At 36.5% G+C, this 20831-nt stretch overlaps 1 protein-coding gene across 2 annotated transcripts in view; it reads right to left on the bottom strand.

Moving 5' to 3' along the window:
* Nucleotides 1-4690: 4690 nt before the first annotated feature.
* LOC311087078 (uncharacterized protein) overlaps nt 4691-20831 on the bottom strand; it is a 20292-nt gene continuing 4151 nt past the window's right edge. Inside the window, exons 2-6 of one of the 2 annotated variants that reach the window (XM_084120329.1) lie at nt 20476-20511; nt 13869-13969; nt 9733-11423; nt 9582-9609; nt 4691-9235 (exon numbers count right to left, since the gene is read on the bottom strand). In XM_084120329.1, coding sequence (XP_083976455.1) covers nt 7641-9235; nt 9582-9609; nt 9733-11423; nt 13869-13968 — 3414 coding nt within the window. In that variant the 5' untranslated portion in view covers nt 13969; nt 20476-20511 and the 3' untranslated portion in view covers nt 4691-7640. Of the gene's footprint in view, nt 9239-9581; nt 9610-9732; nt 11424-13868; nt 13970-20475; nt 20512-20831 lie in introns of both variants that reach the window. The other variant, XM_084120328.1, reaches the window with a different exon arrangement.

Here is a 20831-nt window from a genome sequence, read left to right on the forward strand (position 1 = left end):
TGATTGGTCTGACCCAATTTAGGTTTTTGCAGCTCGAAAGTCAATGGAGAGTTGCTAGACTACCCTGGCTGCAAAATACATTTTGCTGCCGCTAGGGTGTGTCTAGATTTCTAGGCTAGTGGTCTCGTGGTAAAGATGAATTTTAACCACTGATTCTTCACAGTCTCATCCTTTGGAAGTGAAAATAAACCGAATTTACTATCACAGCAGAGAGCACAGCATCTTGAAGACATTAAATCCACATGAAAGAGCTACAGCAAGATGTACTGTCCACGCAGAACGTAGGCGGGCATTATGCAAATGTAATAAGTCGTGACGTGTGAACTTCGCGAAAATAGATTCGAACTTCAAACGACTCGTTTGAGCGGTTCAGAGTCGACTCTTTTATATATATATATATATATATATATATATATATATATATATATAAACTAACTTTATTTATGATGCTTTATTTATGACTGTTTACATTCACATTCAGCTGCATTACACACTGCATGAAAGGTCATTTTCAAAATCTATAATAGGGGCACTTTAAGGTGGTGTTTTCTGGGATCATCTTCATCTTTATAATCCTTATATCCATTTATCTACTTAAATGTTTAATAAATTGTGTGTCTTTGAATTTATCTCTTTTTATGTGTGTTCCTGTATTCAGTGGTGAATTGTTCTCATTTTTTAGTCTCTTGTTTTCTCAGTATCTGTGTTAATATTTTCATTTGACTTTGTAAATGTAGTATTTCTCATTTAATAGAAAATATGCCATTCCATTTAGAGTACTATCTCTGTTTGTAGAGGCTGTCTCATATAGAAATAGTTTGTGTTTAGACATCCAGGTAAAATATGCACATTTTGCTGTTAATTTTTTTTGCTGTTGCAAAATAATCCAGTTAGATCTATTCATGATATGAGCCTTGATCTAAAAAAGTAGGGTAAACCTTCCTAGTGTTTGTATTTGCTGAATGTAAATGGATCTGCTCTCTGTTAGGTTGCAGTTTTCTTCCATTTTTGTAGTGTTTAGCTGAACACCCTGCTTACAGTGAAATAAAACAGACTACATTGTTACCGCTGCTGTCAGGATTATGTTTTGTTCCTGGTGTTTTGGTTTGGTTCTGTTTCCCTACATGTACCTCGAGTGTTCACCTGTTCTGTTCATTAACTCATTAGTTCTCCATGCGTATATGCCCTGTGTTTTCTCAATTCTTTGTTTGGTGTCGTCATTTGTTTGGTTGTGTTAGCTCCCTGTGATCTGTCCTGTGTGTGTATTGTGTATTATTGGATTAAAGACTGTTTTCTGTGAGTTTTTACGTCTTGGTGTGCTTACTACTACAGCCAACCCTGACAGCTGCTTCAATTCTTGATTTTTGTCATACATGTTAGTGTTAGCTATACAGAGGGTTGGGGAGTAATGGAATACATGTAACGGCGTTATGTAATCAGGATACAAAAATCAAGTAACTGTAATTTGTTACAGTTACGTCAAAAAACGTAGTAGCCTAATCAGATTATAGTTACATTTTGAAAAAAGGGGGAATACTTTCAGGATTACAATGGTTTAATTTAAAACGAAATAAATCAGTATTTTGGCATAATAACACTATATTAAGCGCTGCTTGATTATACGGTAGTTAAAGGTTCTGTTGCCAGTAATGACTCACGTGTGCCACCCGCTGGTTCATGCGCAAATAACAATTGTCTACAATCTCCTCGGGCGCAGATCGAATCACTGCTGTTAGTAGAAACGATACTGCCCACAGGGAAAGACAAACCTTCGATTTATGGAAATTCCACTGCTATTTTGTTTTCAAAGAAGAAAATGTAAAAAAATGTAGCGCCTATATTAGGAGAGTAGCTTTTTTAGTACCCAAAATGTCCTTTCTTAATCTCTTCTCACTTAATGGGATGTTTGCTGTCTAGTTAACGTAGGGGAACTCCCACTGCCAACGCCCCAAGTTCAGTCAGGCAAATTAAGAAAGATCATGGTTTTAGTCAACATGTATAGGCCTATTTTAAAATAAACTAAAATGTAGATTGTATAGAATTTTTAAATGTTGTGTTTTTATTTTTTCCTTGTACGTGTTAGTTACCCAGGTATCAATATTGTTTCGGCCCAGATCCGGCCCACATCTGGCACTTGTGGAATGCGGATCTGGCCCACATGCAGCGTGGAATGACGGCCCTTGGGTGGCCCGCTTTTCTGTTCTCTTCTTTCCTTCAGTGATTCTGCTTGTTAACAGGCTTATTAAGGCTGAGATGACTCCATATTTAATATACACAGATTTTGTGTCTCAGATAAGGTCCAGTTCTGGTTTATTTCTTTGCTCTTGGCTGACATGTGGCATTGCTATGGCCTGCTTGTGGCCCAGATCTGGCAAACAGGAGCGGCCATTTGCCACAGGTGTATTTTTATTTGAATTTTACTATTTCACCACCATTTCCTTTAAAAAACTATTTTGCACCAGTTACACAAAATACTTCATCTCAGTGCCTTTTGGACAAAAATGTCCCCTTTGAAACCCATTAAAACTGCATTTTTTAATCCCTGTGCCGTTTAACTACAAAATGATGTCGTCTTCAAAATTTACATTTTTACCATTTTTTTTTTACCATTTTTATCAGATGGTGCCATTTTTTCAGGTTTGGCCTATAAAGCAAATACTCGCTTTATTCCTGTTTTCTGCTTTGGCATATTATAGAGCCAATTGGATAAATTATGCAATGATAATTGTGTGGGTGTGTTGGTATGGATGTCAGAGTGTGGTTGGTATGTGTGTTATAAAAAAAAATGTGTTTGTGTGCATGTGTGTGTTTGTAATATTGAGAGAGAAAAATAACAAATCCAATCACTGTGTTCACCAGTGGAGTTTTGCTGGCATCCAATGGGGAAAGTCTGGTACTGCGCCCAAACAAAATCTTACCGAAAGCTCATTTTTTGAGATATCAACCTCAAATTTGGAACACAACTTATTTAGATTTATGGCTTTGGTTTTCTAGCCGTTTTAGAGTTCAACTTGTTTCATAAAATATATATTTTATATATGTAGCACCCTGTTAAATGTATAGCCTACTGTTTCTTTTGTGTTCTGTTAACAAAAATACAGTATATCCTGAAATATGGGCTAGTTCAATTGTCCCTGGTGTGTAATACCTTTTTGTATTAATATGTGTTAAGTTATAAATTGTGAGGTGTTGAAATATCCTCTGTTGTGAGTAACCCTTGAACCCTTAGGTCATTTTCTTTTGTATTGGGTGGCCAGGTGTCAGTTTTGTTTATTATCCAATCAGTGTCATTCAGAGCAGTTTGGCAACATACCGGGTTTTTGAAGGGGCGGGACTAAAGAAAAGAAACAGCCGGAAAAACGAACATAGAGATAGCTAAGAGCTAGTTGTAAGTTCCTTATGATTAATTACATTACTGGTCATCAAAGTTCAGAGCCAGGGGGATTTTTTTTGTCAGTGTGTAACCCTGTTAAAACGGGAGAGTGAGATGTGTTTCGGAGCTGGTTAAATCGGCCGCGGAGATTACTGAAGTGAAGCTAACGCCAGAGGCATGTGCGAATTACATAGCCAGAAACCCACTTTGCCACCGAGTTTCTGATGTGCGTCGGATGCTGCCAACCATGTTGCTGCAGTAGATGTGCCCAGAAGCTGCGCTGCAGGGCGGAGGTGTCTGTGTTTTACACACGGACGGAGTTTCAGGACGGGTTTCTTCATTGCGTATCTCACCACTGGACAGACAGAAGGGGTTGGATTGACTGTCACTATACACTTTCTGTTACCAAGGAACCGTGAGTACAGACAATATTTTTTTGGAAGATTTCAACTGAGCTCCAACAAGCGCGCCAACGTTGTGGTAGGCTACCACAAAAACTGAGAAGTAAAAGAAAAAAAACCCGGGTATTGTTCAGTCATTTCATTTGGACCATGAGGACATGTTAAAAGTGTAATTCACCTGGTTCTGGATATAAATATAAATATATTTTTGTGTACAACATTCAATCGTTGTGGTCTGATTCTTATATGCGATGGGAATGTGGTTGGTGTGATTTTTGCAAATAAGGGTTATAGTGGTATATGTGCATGGGAGTTTTATGCTCACAAGGAAAAACAAACCAAACACAGTAGTAGTTATATTTAACTACTTCACCAGGTCTCTCTACACTCTAGCCAGGGTCGCATGCCCGAAGTTGTTAGTGTGTATCCTAATGTTAAATTATAGTAATCCCTGCCCGATTCATTCCCCATGCACATGATAAATCCTTAAAGTGGAATTGAGGAGGAGGGTTACATATAAAATACTGTTCATAAATATTTTTTATGAACTTAAACCTATATAACTTTTTTTTTGGATTTATTTATTCATTTTATTTTTTACATTTTAATAAAGAGTCTGTGCTCCCAAGCTTCAATTTTTTATTACATTTTTTTTTACACAGATATTTTTGTCTTCTATGTAGCTATGTGTAACTTTTTTAATTGATGCACAATTATCTCATCACTGCCTCAGTGTTACTTATAACACTCTGAGAGTGTGGATTATATAAACACTGAGCAGTGTTAATTTAACACTGGGGATTTTGCTGTGTACCCAAAATGAGTTCACAGCAAGTCTTGTTCCCCCAAAATCAGTGTTTTTTTTTCATGCATTTTGTCCAGTAACAGAAGCAGAAAGCAGGAGACAAACTGAAGGTAAAATAAGCAGAGTTTATTGAGTAATCTTAGTTTTGTCTGTTTCAGTAAAACTGAATCTGACCGGCACAAATCCTTGTTATTATATCACAAGCGTTTTACATTAAAAACCTTTAAATGGAGACACTCTCTCATCTCTTACTTGCTTGTGAAGGCAACAGAACCTAACATAAGATTAAACAGTAATGGAAAAATAATATAAAATGACTGAACGTTAAATGTATCAGTGAAATGAACGATAAATGAATCAGTTAAATGAGTACTTAAATGGTTATTGAAAATGATTATATGATTCAATGGTATAATTAAATGATAAATGATTATAAATGAATAAAAAGATGTACCACAACACAAATGGTCGCTCTCTTGAAGCTACACACACACACAGGTTGCTAGAAATAATTATTAGCTCCTTCATTCCCCCGTTTTAATCATATATGCAAACACAAATTAAGCGCAAGCAAACTTTCATAATCCTTATCAAACTTTGAAAGTATAGAAACATATTTTCTACATGTCCTTTTAAAGGAAAGAACAGGTCTCTTCTGTCATACCGCATACCAGCGTCTGTTCAGGGGAATGTGTCTCAAACTGTTGTTTTACAACTGTTAAGTGATCTGACAAAGCTGTAAACTAATGTACAGAAGTAAGATGATAAACAATTCTGAAACTGCAACTTCTAAAATGCTTCAAATTATTCCAAGTATCTAACATAGTATCTCACTATTTCTTACTATTCCAGATTAGGGGAAAAACATCTTCACTGAGTTTAGCTACTTGTTCCTGAAGAGCTTTAGCTAGATTAATGACTAAATTAAACAGTTGCAAAGACATTTGCTCATGTTATTTGTCCAGTTATAGAGATCAAATCAGAAAATCAATCGTAATGAATGTGCATACAATTGCCAATATGTGAACTTTTAGATCTTTGGCTTACATGTAAACTCAAAGCCAGATTGGCATCACAATGGCCTTCAAGCTATAGACAAATCAGTGAATCAACATCATGTTAATTTTGATCACATCTTCAGTGGGCATTTGATGTCAATTTAACATCAATATGACATCAAAAAATGTAAAATGTCAAAATGACATCACGAAATGGGTCAAAAATGAAAGTCATATTAACGTCAAAGTGTCGATGTTGATCTGAGATGTAGGGACCAGAAAAAACATGTCAGATTGATACCTTTGTTGGGCCTCTTTACAACCACAAGGAAATAATTACAAAATATAATGAAAATATGCATATTCATGCATTGTTGATGTCAAATTGACATCAAGGTGCCCGCTGGGTCAGCATGATGATTAAAAACCTTCTATTGACTGGCCTGATTTAAATTGTGTAGAACAATTATGCAATTTAAGAACACCACTGCATTAATATTAAAAACAAAAACAAAAAATGGAAAACATTTGGTGTCTGTCTAACTCAGTTTCTTTTCAGTCATGGATCTTTGAAAAAAAAATTCAATTGTTTCAATTTCACTAAATTTTCACTAAAATTCAATAGTAATATAGCTTGTTTCTAATATATCTTTTGTAGTTCAGAATGTACTTTATCTGTTCTTAAAATGTCTCGGTAGTCTGTTCTTCCAGAAGAACCATCTTGAAGTTGAAGATTGAAGTTCCGTTTCTCGGCCTGTTTGCCGGTATAATAATGCTTGAACCTCTCAGCAAATTTCTTAAAGATCACAGACATCGATATGCGAAAACACACAAACAACAGAACGGAAAACAGAGTCTGGTCTTTTTAAAAAACAAGTCTGTTTAAACTTTGTTGGAATTATTTTGACTCCATTATAACCAGAGATAGCCTAAACAAAGACCATAGAGACCATTTGGCTGTCAACTAAACTGTAGTCTGGTGTAAGCTAATCATCATACCCATATCTTCATCAAGAGGTTGGCCCCCAAGTCACTAAAAGACAAGGTTCTTCCCCATGACTCCATCCTACAGCATTTCTCTGGTCTCGTTCAAAATTTTAAACATTAGCTAATTTACAGTGACTGTGTACATCTAGTCTTTAACAATTTCTATGCCTGAATTACTTAGCAAAATTCCTTCTTGTAGATTTTCTTTTTCTTTCTAATGTCGTTTTTCCAGAAGTCCCCCCCCCCCCCCCACAGTTTTTTCTTCTCGTTTGCTTGTTTCTCTTTGAATTATTTCCTGTAGAATTCACTTATATTGAGACAAATCATAACTGCACTAGAAGCTCATTCTCTCACCAAGGTCAATGTAATTTCTAAAAACTCTAAAATGCAAGCGTTATTAAGAGTTTTGGTTATAGTTGACCAAAATTTAGTTACCAAAAGCAAGTGTACGACTTTACATTATGCCTTAAATGTCCGTCTTGTCTAAAATTAATCTGAGCTCAAAGCCGTTAATTAGGAACTTTGTCTTTGCGGAAGCTTTGTGTTGAAAGAGCTAATAAAATAATTAAACTCAAATCAATATTTTGTCTAATTATTTACAAGTAGCCATGTAATAAACTGGATAATGTACCTTCAGCTGGTTGTTATCACAGAATAAACCCCTTCAGGGTGATGCAAGACCCCTCCACTTCACATCAGTCCTGATCTTCCTGTCTAGGTTTATCCTGCGATAACAACCGGCTGAATATACATTATCCCTTATACAACGAAAATGTCACTGAACCCAAAGAAGTCTACAGACTGTCTGACATACCAGATCATTAAAGTCTGTTCCCTGGTCAAAATCAATCACATGTCTGACATTCATCTGGGAATGATGTCTCAAACCAGTATTTAGCCATTGAGACAGTAGTTACCTTTTGAAATTAAAATTTTGTCCAACTAAAACCAAAACATCCTAATAACCCTTGTTAGTATTATATTAGTTATAATATTGCATTGAATACAATTTTGTCCCAATATACCTGAATTCACTCCTCATATTTTGAGCTTGACATTGAGAACATTATTTGTTATCAATACACTATATCTTCAAGAGTACCAACTAAACTTCCAGCAGCTCCTCCAAAAAAAGGAACATAGTAACTCCAGGAACCAGCTCGTTTTGATCTGTATGATTCGTTTGCTTCAGCTTCAGCCTTTTCTTTCTTGTATTTTCCGTCAGCTTCTTTTAAAGCATTAGCTTTTTCTGTCTTGAATTTTTCTTCAGCTTCTTTTAAAGCTTTATTCTTTTCTGTCTTGAATTTTTCTTCAGCTTCTTTTAAAGCTTTAGCCTTTTCTGTCATGAATTTTTCTTCAGCTTCTTTTAAAGCTTTAGCCCTGGATTTTTCTTCAGCAACTTTTAAGGCTCCACCAACTAATATATTGCGTTTTTTTTCTGCATCTTGTAAAACTTCATCCACTTTTTTCTTGTGTCTTTCTTCAGCTTTTTTTAAAGCGTGAGCCTTTTCGGTTTCATGTCTTTCTTCAGCTTTTTTTAAAGTGTGAGCCTTTTCGGTTTCATGTTTTTCTTCAGCTTTTTTTAAAGCGTGAGCCTTTTCGGTTTCATGTTTTTCTTCAGCTTCTTTTAAAGCTTTAGCCACTCGTCTATCAATATTTACATTATATTCATGCTCTGCTTGTTCTCTTGTTTCTCGTTGAATTCGTTCCTGTAGGTTTTGTTTTTCTTCCTCATGTTTTTCTTCCATGTATTTCATAAAGGCCTGTTGTTGTTCTCCTAGAGATTTTTCTTTTTGTTTAATCTCCTCTTCAAATTTTCCCTGTTTCATCTCCAGTTTTCTCTTCATCTCTTTTTGTACATTCTCATCTGTTTCTTTCTTGATATTTTCTTCTCTGTTTTTAAACTCTTCTTTTCTTTTTCTCAGTTCATTCTGAATCTCTTGTCTTTCTCTCTCTTTATCTTTCTTCATTCCTTCTATTTCTGTTTCATATTTGGCTCTCAGCACTTCTTCTATTCTCTTGATCACTTCTTCTTTTTCCTTTATTATTTTCTTTTGTCTCTCTTTGATGTTCTTCTCCACCAGCTGGAACATCTCATTGGTGTAGAAACTCCCTCCATTGCTTGCCACTATTCTGTCAATCTTATCCAGCAGCTCCGAAACCTGCATCTGATCTTTAGTCTCGTTGTTATTGAACACATGGTATCTGTGACCACACTGCTGGATGAGGTTCTTTAAACTATCATCATCTTCAATGAAATCTTCCATTCTTCTTCCTCTAAGTTTATCTCCTCTGGTGAACAGCACCATGGTGTACATTCTGGATTTGTCTCCAAAAGTCTCCTGGATCATCTTCACTGTGTCTTTATCCTCTTGAGTGAATCGTCCCAGTTGAATCACCAGCAGAAACACATGTGGACCAGGTGCCGCCATTGAGATGCTCATCACAATCTCCTTCCTGATCTCAACATTATCAACTCCAGTATCATACAGGCCTGGAGTGTCGATCACAGAGATATGTCTTCCGTTAAAATCGGTTGTTTCTTTCACAGAGCGTGAAGTCAGGATTGATTTAAAAGCTTCTCGTCTCAGTATGGTGTTTCCCGTTGCACTTTTCCCAACACCTGTCTTTCCCAGCAAAACAATCCTCACATCATCACTGTGTGCTACATCTGCTAACAGAAGAAGACAGTTACTACAGTGAAATTCTCAAATACACAGATCAAACATAATTTCATCTGCTTAAAGGTTTCATTTTTAAATGCACTTTGTGCTAATGTACCACAGTGCCGATTGTATCCAAATCTGTGGGAGAAACTGCATCTGGCCTTATTTCATAATAATTAAAACAAAGTATGAATGACCACCTGAATTTTTGCCTTTCATAAACTGCTGAGACAATCAAATAAAATTTTGAAGGCCATTGCCTAAATAATGTACATGACTACAGCATTTATTTTTACAACATAGGTGTAAAACTGCCATAGTAGGTAGAAAATAAAAAAGTAAATGTCTCACCTGTAACTGCTCTTTTCCTTGAACTTTTCTGAAAAACACATTTGATACTGATTTGTAAAACCGGCAATAAGTGGATAAGTTAATTATAAAAACACACCGTCACATTGCTGCATATATTTCTAATCAGTGATTTAAATCTATTTGATCATACCTCAGTGGTAACGTTGATTACGTCACTGTCTACGGTGTAGTTGAGTTTACCCACCGCTGCACACTTGATGTCATACACAGTTCCTGGTCTCAGATCAGTCAGAGTAACTGTGTGTTGATCCTTCAGCACAGGTTCAGAGCTCCAGAATGTGTCATGCTTCGGTTTATACAGTAATCTGAGCTCCACTGTAGCAGGACATGACGGAGGAACCTTCAGAACCACACTCTGACCTTTGACCTCTTCAGTGATTGGACAGGCTGGTGTGGATGGAGGAGTAAAGCGAACAGGTTCATCACACTCACTTTCATACAGAATAATGCAGGATCCAGGATGATTCTCCATTTCCTTTGAGGACACAATGAATCTGGTTTGTTTACAGCTTTCCTTTGAATTGATCAAATTCTCAAATATCTTCAAGTTTCTCTTCATGGTCTTTTTGTTATCTGAAGTGAGCCAAGACTTTTGCTTTGAACCAGGGCTGTTCTCACCCGTTTCTCCTTGTGTTGAAGAACTCAGATGGGCAGTTTGTTTAGAAAGAAGCACGTCTGAACAGTCCAATGATGTGAATGTGTAACTCACCAGATTTCCGTATTCCAGGCCCATCCAGATAGCATCTACATTGAGCTCTACCTGTGCACCAGCATTCTTCAGCCGCCCGAGGATTGTTTTAATGATTTCAGACTCTCTTTGTCTCTCATTCAGCCATTCTGCAAGATCACTTCCTCTGAATGGAGATTTATCATGTTCTTGTAGAAGATCATTCAGTGCAGTTTCCTTCATCACGTCTCCACGGATGTTTGGCAGCAGAGATCCGAGTGTCTTCACGAGTCTCAACTTGTACGTGCAGCAGTTGTTTTTCATTTGCTGAATGTGATCATGAAATGCAGCAAATGTCTGAGCAGGAGAGTCTTCTATTAGGTCACTGCATTTCATCTCAGTTGTATTTAAACTCTCAATTACTGATTCTATCTGTGTGATTAGATCCATGCTGATGTCTTTATGAAGTTTTGAGGCTCTTGAGTGAAGTTTGTACAGAGGATAAAGACTAACCTTCAGAGGAACTGCCAGCTCTTGGTTTTTTTTCAGCAGTTTTGGAAGATTAGCAAAAACCTTCAATGCATCTTCAAAAGAGGTCGGGTTAGACGTTAGCTGGAAGTCTCCATAAAATTTACATGTGAAATTTTTGACTGCGTTTTTCTCATTGTCATTCATCTCCAGACCAACATTTCCACTCACTGAGATACCCTTCAGTTTCTCAATGGCCACTTTTAAATTTCCTTCCACAGTGGTTGTGTCCTCATCTATTTTAACTTTTCTGTCAAAAATGAAATAGGCATTTGCTCCGTACTCCACTCCTGTCACTACATGTGTAGCTGTATCATTATAACTGTCTGGCATATTTTGAATGCTAGGCAATTGGCTAATTATCAGTTCTTTATATTTGCAGGTTGAATAATAATGTAGCGTCAGTCTCTGCTGTATGAAAGAGTTCTTGGTGTCATTGAGATACTTTGCTGCTCCACTAACCTCGATGAGTCCACATAAAACACTCAGGCTCATCCCACCGTCAATACCTAGTAATTTTGTTTTGTCCTTAATGGAGTCTGAAGCTGTGAAATCGAATTTTGTATAAATTTTGTAACGAGAGTTTGTATTCTTGTCCATCTCCTCTATTTTCCAAGGTCTGATCCCTGAAGAAGGAAAATGTGTATTAGCTTTCAACAATTAATTTTTATTAGAATCACATTTTATGTCTAAAAACTATTTTATGTCTTGTTTCGCATGTTCTCCTGCCCATTCAGTCTTAATAGTTAATGATAAACGAACTTGCTGTCCTCAAAGGGGATCGAACCAGTAATGATGATTGACAGGACTGAATGTTTAGGCTCCTTCCTAACTATGTTTAGAACTTTTTTTTTTTTTTGGAAACACTAATCACTGTTATAGTGACTTCAAATGAAACAGAGTTAAACCTCTGTTAATTCTCAAAATGGGATTCTCTTGAATGAGAATCAAGAAAGAAGCCACTAGATATCAACTAAAGTGGATTTTCAGAGGGAAACAAATAAATTAAATTGACTTTAGAAATCACAAAATAATTGGTAATAGTAATAGGCTACCTATGAAAAAACATGTTAATGTGTTACATTAACAATGCATCTATTTAGTTTTTCACCGATGTCTATGGGCTGTTTACACCTGGCCACTTCATGCGTTTTCTCAGATCGAATTGCTATCTGATTTATCAAAACGATTCCATTTACACCTGGTTACATGTGTTTGTTTGTTTTTTGCGGATAAATCCGATCTTCAATTCCCGCTATATGCAGATTTAATGGAGTGCACGTCACCGAAAGCAACAGTTATGAGATGCATTATTTTATTGATCATCAGCTAAAATTTCTGAATCAAAGCCCGCAATAAGAGAAAGAGGAAACGGCCCAGGTAAGATCATTTCGTTTCTTTAGATTTAATGAAAATGATTGTGTGTTATAAGCGTCAGCGACTTACTTTCACTTTGATTTGCGATAGTTTGCACGTTGGCTTGATGAATAGCTCAGCTGCTCATCTGCGGCGATGCGTGTTGCAGTAGCGTCATCATATCTGACTATAACATGACATATAGCCTATACCACGCTCTCACAGTTTATTTTATAATAAACCATATTCAACAACATATAAAAATGAAATAATCTTTAGAGTAATTTGATAAAGCCGCAGCCATCATTACCAAGCGCGAACCATTGACAGTGAAGTGTGGTATGCGTAGGCCTAAACCAATGGTGTAAACATAATCATAGATGACGCGCCACGGGTTTTTATTTAAAAGAAAGAACGTAGCTTATGTTTGTTTGTAGGTCTAGGCAATTTATATTCACAATACTTAAGTAATATTATTTTATTGCATTTGTATTAGTTGTTTGAAGAGTAAAAAAAAAAAATCGGTCGGTCTGAACGCGAGTTTACAACCGGCAAGTCGGTCAGAAAAAAAAGGAAAAAAATAAAAATTATTGGGTCGGTACTAAATTGACAGGGTCGGTCGGGTTACGGCAAACAAGAATATTTTTAAGGATGGCCTCATGTCTTCTCCTGTTATTTTCCCTTGCACTGCCTGTCAGGCTGTCACATATATAGTAGGCTATATCCTTCTCTGTCAGCACTGAGGGATACTAAATGCAGGGAGATAGTTAGAAGACACGCATCCAAACTTTAATATTAAGACCATAATTTAATATGAAGATATTAAGAATGCAAGAGCTTTACATACTGCTTATGATGTGACTAGCTTAGTGAACTCTTCCTGACAAGCCAAAAAAATACCTAAAAGGGGTGGTTGATTATGATTTCACTTTTTAAACTTTAGTTAGAGTGTAATGTTGCTGTTTGAGCATAAACAACATCTGCAAAGTTACAATGCTCAAAGTTAAAAGCAAAATGAGATATTTGCTTTTAAAGAATTCACTTTTTAAGGACAAAAGGCTAGTAGAGACTACACAACATTCCTCCCAGGTTAGTGACATCACCAACCCTAAAATTTACATAAACCCGCCCCCTGAACACAATTTATAGATTATAAGCAAAATGTGCTAATCAATGACTAGAAGATAACTACACATCAGCTACATAAATTCATCAACTAACCATTCAGAAATGTCCTGTTGCTTCTACATGTTGTCACTTCTTAAGTCTCTCCATCATTGACTCCAGTTTGAACATAAAAGGCTAAAAGTTTTAGAAATTTTCAGTGCATGTCTGTGTGAGTGCGAGCTGTTGAAGCTCTGCCCTCTGTGCGGGAGCAGCAGCTCATTTGCATTTAAAGGAACAGACACAAAACGGTGTGTTTTTGCTCACCCTCAAACATTGACAATTTTAACATGCTATGTAAAAATATCTGAGGTATTTTGAACTAAAACTTCACATACACACTCTGTGGACATCAGAGACTTGTTTTACATCTTGTGAAAGGGGCATTATACCACCCCTTTAAATATGCATGTGTTTGGATTGACCTGAGAACGTCCTGGGAACCAAAATTGTTACCTAGGTTTTTATTAGTTCTCTGTTTTAATTTTGAATTGGATTTGCGCTTGTTTTCATTAAATTGCATATGCATATATATATGTGTGTGTTAGTACCTTTTATTAATGCATCTCTTCTGCAGTCATACAGCATGCCCAACTGGAAGGATCTCCCCAAAGCTGCTTTTTCTATCTCTGTCACTTCCACTGAATCCATACTAAAGACAATCAGATGAGAAAAACAGGTCAGTGAGGTTGCAGTTATATGAACTAGGCTACAACACATTAAAAGCTGTTGCCATGCGGTGGGAATAACAATATAAAGAAAAAGATAACTTTGTTTCTAACTAAGTGTCTTAGATGCACATTTTGAGAAATAAAGCTGCTGAATGCAGCACTGCCATTAATACACTATATAGTGAAAACTGGGTCCCTTTTGTCATGGGAGAAAAAAAGTAAACAAAAAAAATGTGAAACCGAGTTTTTGTATGCACAATTCTGACTTTTTATATAAACTCAAAATTGTGAGAATTCAGAATTCAGAGGAAAAATGGTCAGAATTGTGAGATAAAATGTTGCAATTAACTTTTTTTATATTTTTTATGATATGACGGAAACAAGCTTCCAGGTAGGGCAAAATATAGGCTACTGTTTTAAAATATTGAAAATATACTGTATTGAAGTGTTTTTTTCCGATTTGATTTTACCTGTATTTTGGATTAGGCCTACGCATTGCATTGTTGTGTCATGTTTAAATGCTGTGTTTGTGGATATCTGCTCAAACGCAGATATGTATAATATGGTAACCATAATGTTTCATATTTTGGAGTGCGCTGTGCGTTTGAAAAGCAAAACGCACCAAACAATAGGCTTCATGTTTTTACTCTAATCTCATTTCATATCTTTATAACAAATGAAAACATTTGAAGTAACATGATAATCAATATTTTCTCTAGCGTAGTTGTTACTAAAATCTTTTGGAAGATTTATAGGCTGCTATAGGTTTTTGTTATTATTTTATGCAGCACTGTGCGTAGCCTATGCCTACAAGGCACAACAAACCTGGTGTTCATTATAAATTGTTGGAAACATTTGTGTGTGTGTGTGTGTATTCTGTGAATTTTAAAAAGCAATTTTAACCAGAAAAATCTATTCCCAAAATCGTGCAGCCCTATAGTTTCTCTTGATAGATGTTCACAGGTTTTTTTTTTTTTTTTTTTTTTTTTAAAACAGAGACCAGATGCTGCACTAATGAGTCCTAATGAGTTGAGTCCTGCTGACTTCATCATTCATATAAGTCTCTGTACATGAACATGGTAGAGTGAAAAATCAAACACATTGGAAATGAAAGGCATGTACAATGTTTTTAGGAATGGCACAAAGGTATTGTGTCTTTGGATAATTGTTTTTAATAATGTGCTTGTGTTGTAAATAAATCCAAACAATCAAAAAGCCATTCTTTTTTAAATCTCATCATTCTTTGTGCAAGGTTGCTCAGAATGACAGGGCCTGATAGCTCCTAATAGGGCCATTAGGGGAGGGTCTTTGTCTTTCTCAGGTGTGAAAAGCCATCAATATTCAGGATGTGTTTACGCCTACTTGCATAAAGCTTTCTTACACAAAACACGTCTTACAAATTTTAAATCAATATATTGTCTTATCTGAATGAGCAGTCAGGATGATTTTCACATAGTTTTGGAGCAAATATTCTAGGCTATGTGATACAATTTTCAGAAGTCTTGTGAAGAAATAATCAGTATGGGTTTCATGGCCTTATTTCGGTGAGAATTTTTTTTTGTATTTTCACAAACCACGCATAAATGTCATTATCTCAAAACTACAAACTTTTACATACATGCTGCTGATATATTATTGTAGCAGAGTTTGTGCTAAATACAGTGTAATCAGACTTTAGCCAAATCAGACTTTAGCCAAGTAACAGAAATAAGCACAAATGTCAGAGCATGTCAGAACACCTCCAGGGCCAGAAAACACCTCAGTAGTGATCGACCGATATATCTTTCGGCCGATAAATCGGGCCGATATTTGCGGGTTTGACATGTATCGGCATCGGCCGATATGCGGCTGCTGTGTTCGCCGATAGTTTTTTTCCGGGCATTAATTACAGACAGGCGTCCACAGGCAGCTCTGTGTTGCTGGAGACGCTGCAGTTCACGTGCAGCCCATGCACTGCCCCTCTCACACTAGCAGAGTGCTGGAAGCCTCTTCTAGACAATGGTTAGTTTTAAAATTTCAAAGCATCTTTTTAACTGTTTGACTTAGCTGAAATACACTTTGAAAGTGGAAACGCGTTGCTCTATATGTGCGTGCAACTATAGCTAAGCAAGTTTGTGGGTCCAAATGGAAAACGCGAATGCCTCATCTATAAAACTGCTTGTCATTGTATTTAGGGAGCTGCAAATAGCTAAGTTTGAGGCTATCCATATGCATATGGCAGCTGTTACAAACACTGGTCATAAATAATGCCGACGTTGTTCGGTAATTCCGTGATATTTGTGGGAGTTTTATTCAGCGACCACCTGGCTGACGTTTGGACGTGTGCTCAAAAAAGAAGCGACGCGGTTGTGACACGCACGCGATGCAGCGCGCTCGTTTGTTCCATAGACAGTATATAAAAGGTTTGTCCCATAAACAGTATAAACGGTTTGTCCAGGCGCTCCTATGCCATGGTGAGATGAAAACATCTAAACTTTTCAGAATGCCGCAAGCGCACGCAGGTCATGTGACAAAAAACAACTGACCTTTCCATGACAACATCGAAAGCTCGGCCGAACAGCAGATCATAGCTGGACAGGGCGGCTTTTTATTTCTCATCTCCATAAATATATGTAGTCGTAAAGGGCTAGAAATAAATTAATCCTTACTTCCTCGTCATCATGGAGAGAGCAGTTCATGTTTGCATAGCAACAACAGACGCAAGAAAATCGGCAACCCGTATCGGTCATCGGCTAAGGCTGATGAAAAAAAATCGGTATCGGCATCGGCACTAAAAAATCCATATCGGTCGATCCCTACACCTCAGACCCCAGAGGGTTAAGGCAACAAAGGCTCATTGAAAAAACATATACCTGTGGCAACATTTTTGCAAATTACGTACATATCACTGCAGTTTCCAACATAAAGAAACACTAGAGGCAGTAAAATAGCAAGCACTTTTAATCATTTTCACACACAATTATGAATTATCCTAAGACTCATGTGGCTCCTTGCAGTTATATTATGACCTGAAAACACTTTTTACCATAGTGCATGATTTGTAAAGTCATGTCATGTCAAGTCAAGATCATTTATATAACGCTTTTTAACAATGTAGATTGTTCCAAAGCGGCTTTACATTGATAAAAGGAAAAGTAACAGAGATTGCTTCGGCTTTACAGCAGCTCCAGAACAAAGCCACTGTCAAAGCTAGTCCCGATTGACTCACCTCCGTCGCAACGATCACCAGTCACCAACTATGGGGCTGCCAACACGACACTGTTTCAAAAGAAACAGACGACGTTCCTCTGTTATAGGACAACTTAGTTTGAATAAAATTAATATTTGTGTAGTGTTCAATGTTGTTATCAATAGAGATACGCGGATGGGGTGTTAGTTCATCTGCATCCGCATCACAAAACTCATCATCCGCACCAACGTTTTTTGACCAGATTTCAAAGCCGCACCCGCCCGCCATCAGCTGATTGTTTTGCGGTCTATGGACGATGCAATGCTCTGCTGATGCGAGCCGCAAGAAAGCCCTTGTCTGTTCTAGAAAGGATGCAGCAAAGATATTTAATGCTAATGTATGAGGCATAGCCTATGCTGAGTTTCATTCATTTACGATGAGATGCGCTCTAGTTCAACTTCACAATGCAATGCAAGTGAACGCGGCGCATCGGAGCCTCGATGTCACGGTTATTATATTGTCTCCTATATTTGCTTTTTATTTATTAAATACATGCAATTGGTTGATGAAACATTTATTAAAATTAAGATACAATTTGTACAAAACGAAATTCGCTTTAAAGAAAGGTTTTCTACAAAGCAAAACTTAATGAAGTGGTTAACATCATGTCTGACGATTTACAAAACAAAACTTCATTATGTGGTAAAAACCATGTCTCCCAATTGCAAATGTTCATTGCTAATGTTTATTATTGCAAATGTTTTTCATTTGTTTAATAAATCTCATAATGATGGCACATCACTATATCATATAGCTTTTATTTCTATCTCAAATGATTGGCGATACTTGGCAAAGAATCAAATACAGTTGGAAACGACGTAGACCATTCATAACACAGACTGTTAACAATTGTTTTAATTAGTATTTAAACATTTTCTATGATAAAAAATGTTTGTACAAAATATTTTAATAACACGGTTTTGGCGGTTATAGAGTTCTAATGACGGTGTTCAACTATAACCGTCGGTCTCACGGTTATATACTAACCGTCACACCCCTATTAACTACTACTAATAATAACACAGATTTTATCAATAATAATGCCACTGACGATTCTGATTATCGATCCGATTCTTTAACGATTCTTCTTGATAGCACTGTGTGGAAAAACGTAGTCATATGCTTTTCAAAAAAACAAGTGGTTTTATTTATTTTAAAGCATAAGCTTGAGTAAGCAAACTGTACTTTTTATGTAATTTATGTAATAAATAGAACCTTATTGTAAAGTGTTACTGATTAGTTATACACCGATTCAGACGTCTCCTGAGTTCACTGTTGGAAAGATCAGTTGTTTTAACATTAAAATGAATCGGTTCAAAGGAGTCATTAGTTTGCGAATTGGATGTGTCATGCGCGTTGTGTGATTATCCCAGCAGTTAGGACATGGACATCCAAGATTTGTGTCAACACAGAAAACATTTCATCACTGGATATAGTTTTTTTTTTTTCGTTTAATTGAAGTGTTGTTTTATGTCAGCTGAATGTCCGGAACGCTTTTCAGAGAAGATAAGGCAACTTATTTAGCACAATTCACACCCAGCCCAGTGGTAATTCAGGAAAAAAAAATCTCCGAATGCTCCACATGAAACTTTTGGTCTTCCGACCTTTTACCACCATGTCGATTTAATTTGATTAATATGTGCGAGGGAGAGAGAGCAAGATAGCGCTTAGTTCGGAGACGGTGAAGTCTTGTTTACACTTCCGCCTGGCTCCGAAGAGAGAGAGTGCGTGCGTGCGCGACCGGGTCTCTCTCTCTCTCTCTCTCTCTCTCTCTCTCTCTCTCTCTCTCTCTCTCTCTCTCTCTCTCTCTCTCTCTCTCTCTCTCTCTGCTCGTTCTTTCAGTTAAACATGCGCCCTGTCACAAGTGCAGCAGTTCATCTACATTACTCACCGATCAAATAAGACTTTGGCGGGACAAAAATTCACTTTGGCGGGCGCTAAAACAAGTTCAATGCAGGAAAATTCATGCGTGAATTTAACTGAGTATAGTAGCCTACATGACCATGCACTCGCACAAATGCGACCACATAAAATTTTAACTCGCACATTCTCAAAAAATGGTCGCAGTCTGGAACCCTGATGATGATCGTTCGTTTGTTATATATCACAAACTCAACTTTTCTGACAACATCACCCGACAACCACGACAATCTCCTTCTAGGGCCGCTCATGCAGGCTCAGCTCAGGTGCCGGTCACGTGCAGCACTGCAGCCACGTAAACAGACTTTCACTTTCGGTGGCCGAATGGAAGTGAATGAGGCTTTGCGATTTTTTTTTAAATTTTTATCTAGGCCTACGTGAAATTCTGCATCCATTGTACCTTTTTTTTTTTTTTTCTCGGAAGGGCAACGTGAGTTGAGAAGGGCATATGGGCAGTTGCCCGGGTAACCTGAGCAACCCCCCTGTGCACGTCCCTGGTATCAACATCTTTTTGACATGTTCATTCCAAAATTCACCCCATCTGTGTTGCGAAGCGAAACGTGGTGTATTAGAACTGTATCACTGTATGAGAACATAAACATGTGAACTTAATCGCAGAGCTGCTATGAGTCACTTCACCAGCATTTCACCATTTTATTTTGATAAAACATAAAACTATTGTCATTCATTCGTCATATCATAAACACACAAACTCTTTACAACCCGTCAAAATAAAAGTTCGGTATAACTTGAAGAAAATATGAAAGAAATATACACAGTAAAATTTACTTTTTAATAATAATAAAACATTATTTTAAAGGAATATCACACAAGTTTTCATGTTTTAATTTAAACAGTATACTTGCCAAAAAATGAAAAGGAATTAGAAATTGTATTTGATTACAAAGAAATTTAAAATAAAAGATTAATGTAATATTGTTATAATTAATCTGAAAAGTGTCTTTTTTGTTTTAAAAAAATAAGTTGGCCTATTGTTCTGAGGCTTAAATGTGATGCGCGTTAATTTTTCTAACATCGTTTTTCTGTAAATGCTGTCCTTTCTGGTTTAGCTGTAATAAAGCTCTTGCCCTGTTTATTTTACATCATCATGTTAACAATTACTATTAGTTCTACATTTTACATAAATTCTTGGCATATTTACAGGTTTTATCTCTGTGACTTTCCTCAGACTTGTAGACCAGGTAAAAACATTAAAATGTTATTTAAAAAGATTAGAGAAACGAGTTCCAGCGAGACATTTTTTTAATATTTTCTTCTTATAAATTATTTCATGTTTCTAAATGTGCAGCATGTATTTTAACATGATTCTTCACTCACCTTCTCTGTTCTCCAAAGCTCTTCCTTTATGTTATCCTGTTAAAAAGGAGTTAAACATGTATTTAGACCAATGAATAAAAGATATTTTTTAGATATTTCTCTTTACCTTGAAATTTATTATTTTTGACAATCATTATTAGACCTGAATGAATTGATGAACTCATTTAGAGCCTAATAGGTTTATTTTTTTTAGATTATAGCAGTACTGTCCTTGTACATCATATATTTAGCATTTTTAATGTAATCCAAAATATTTCATAAAAGTTCTTCTAATACAAAAAAAAAAAAAAAAAATTATTTAGGCTAAAGGCGTCGCAATAAAGCAGGTAATTGCCTGGGGCCCCGCATTTTAATGG

This window comes from Abramis brama (genome assembly GCF_963993115.1).
Source record: "Abramis brama genome assembly, chromosome: 1".
NCBI lineage: Eukaryota > Metazoa > Chordata > Actinopteri > Cypriniformes > Leuciscidae > Abramis > Abramis brama.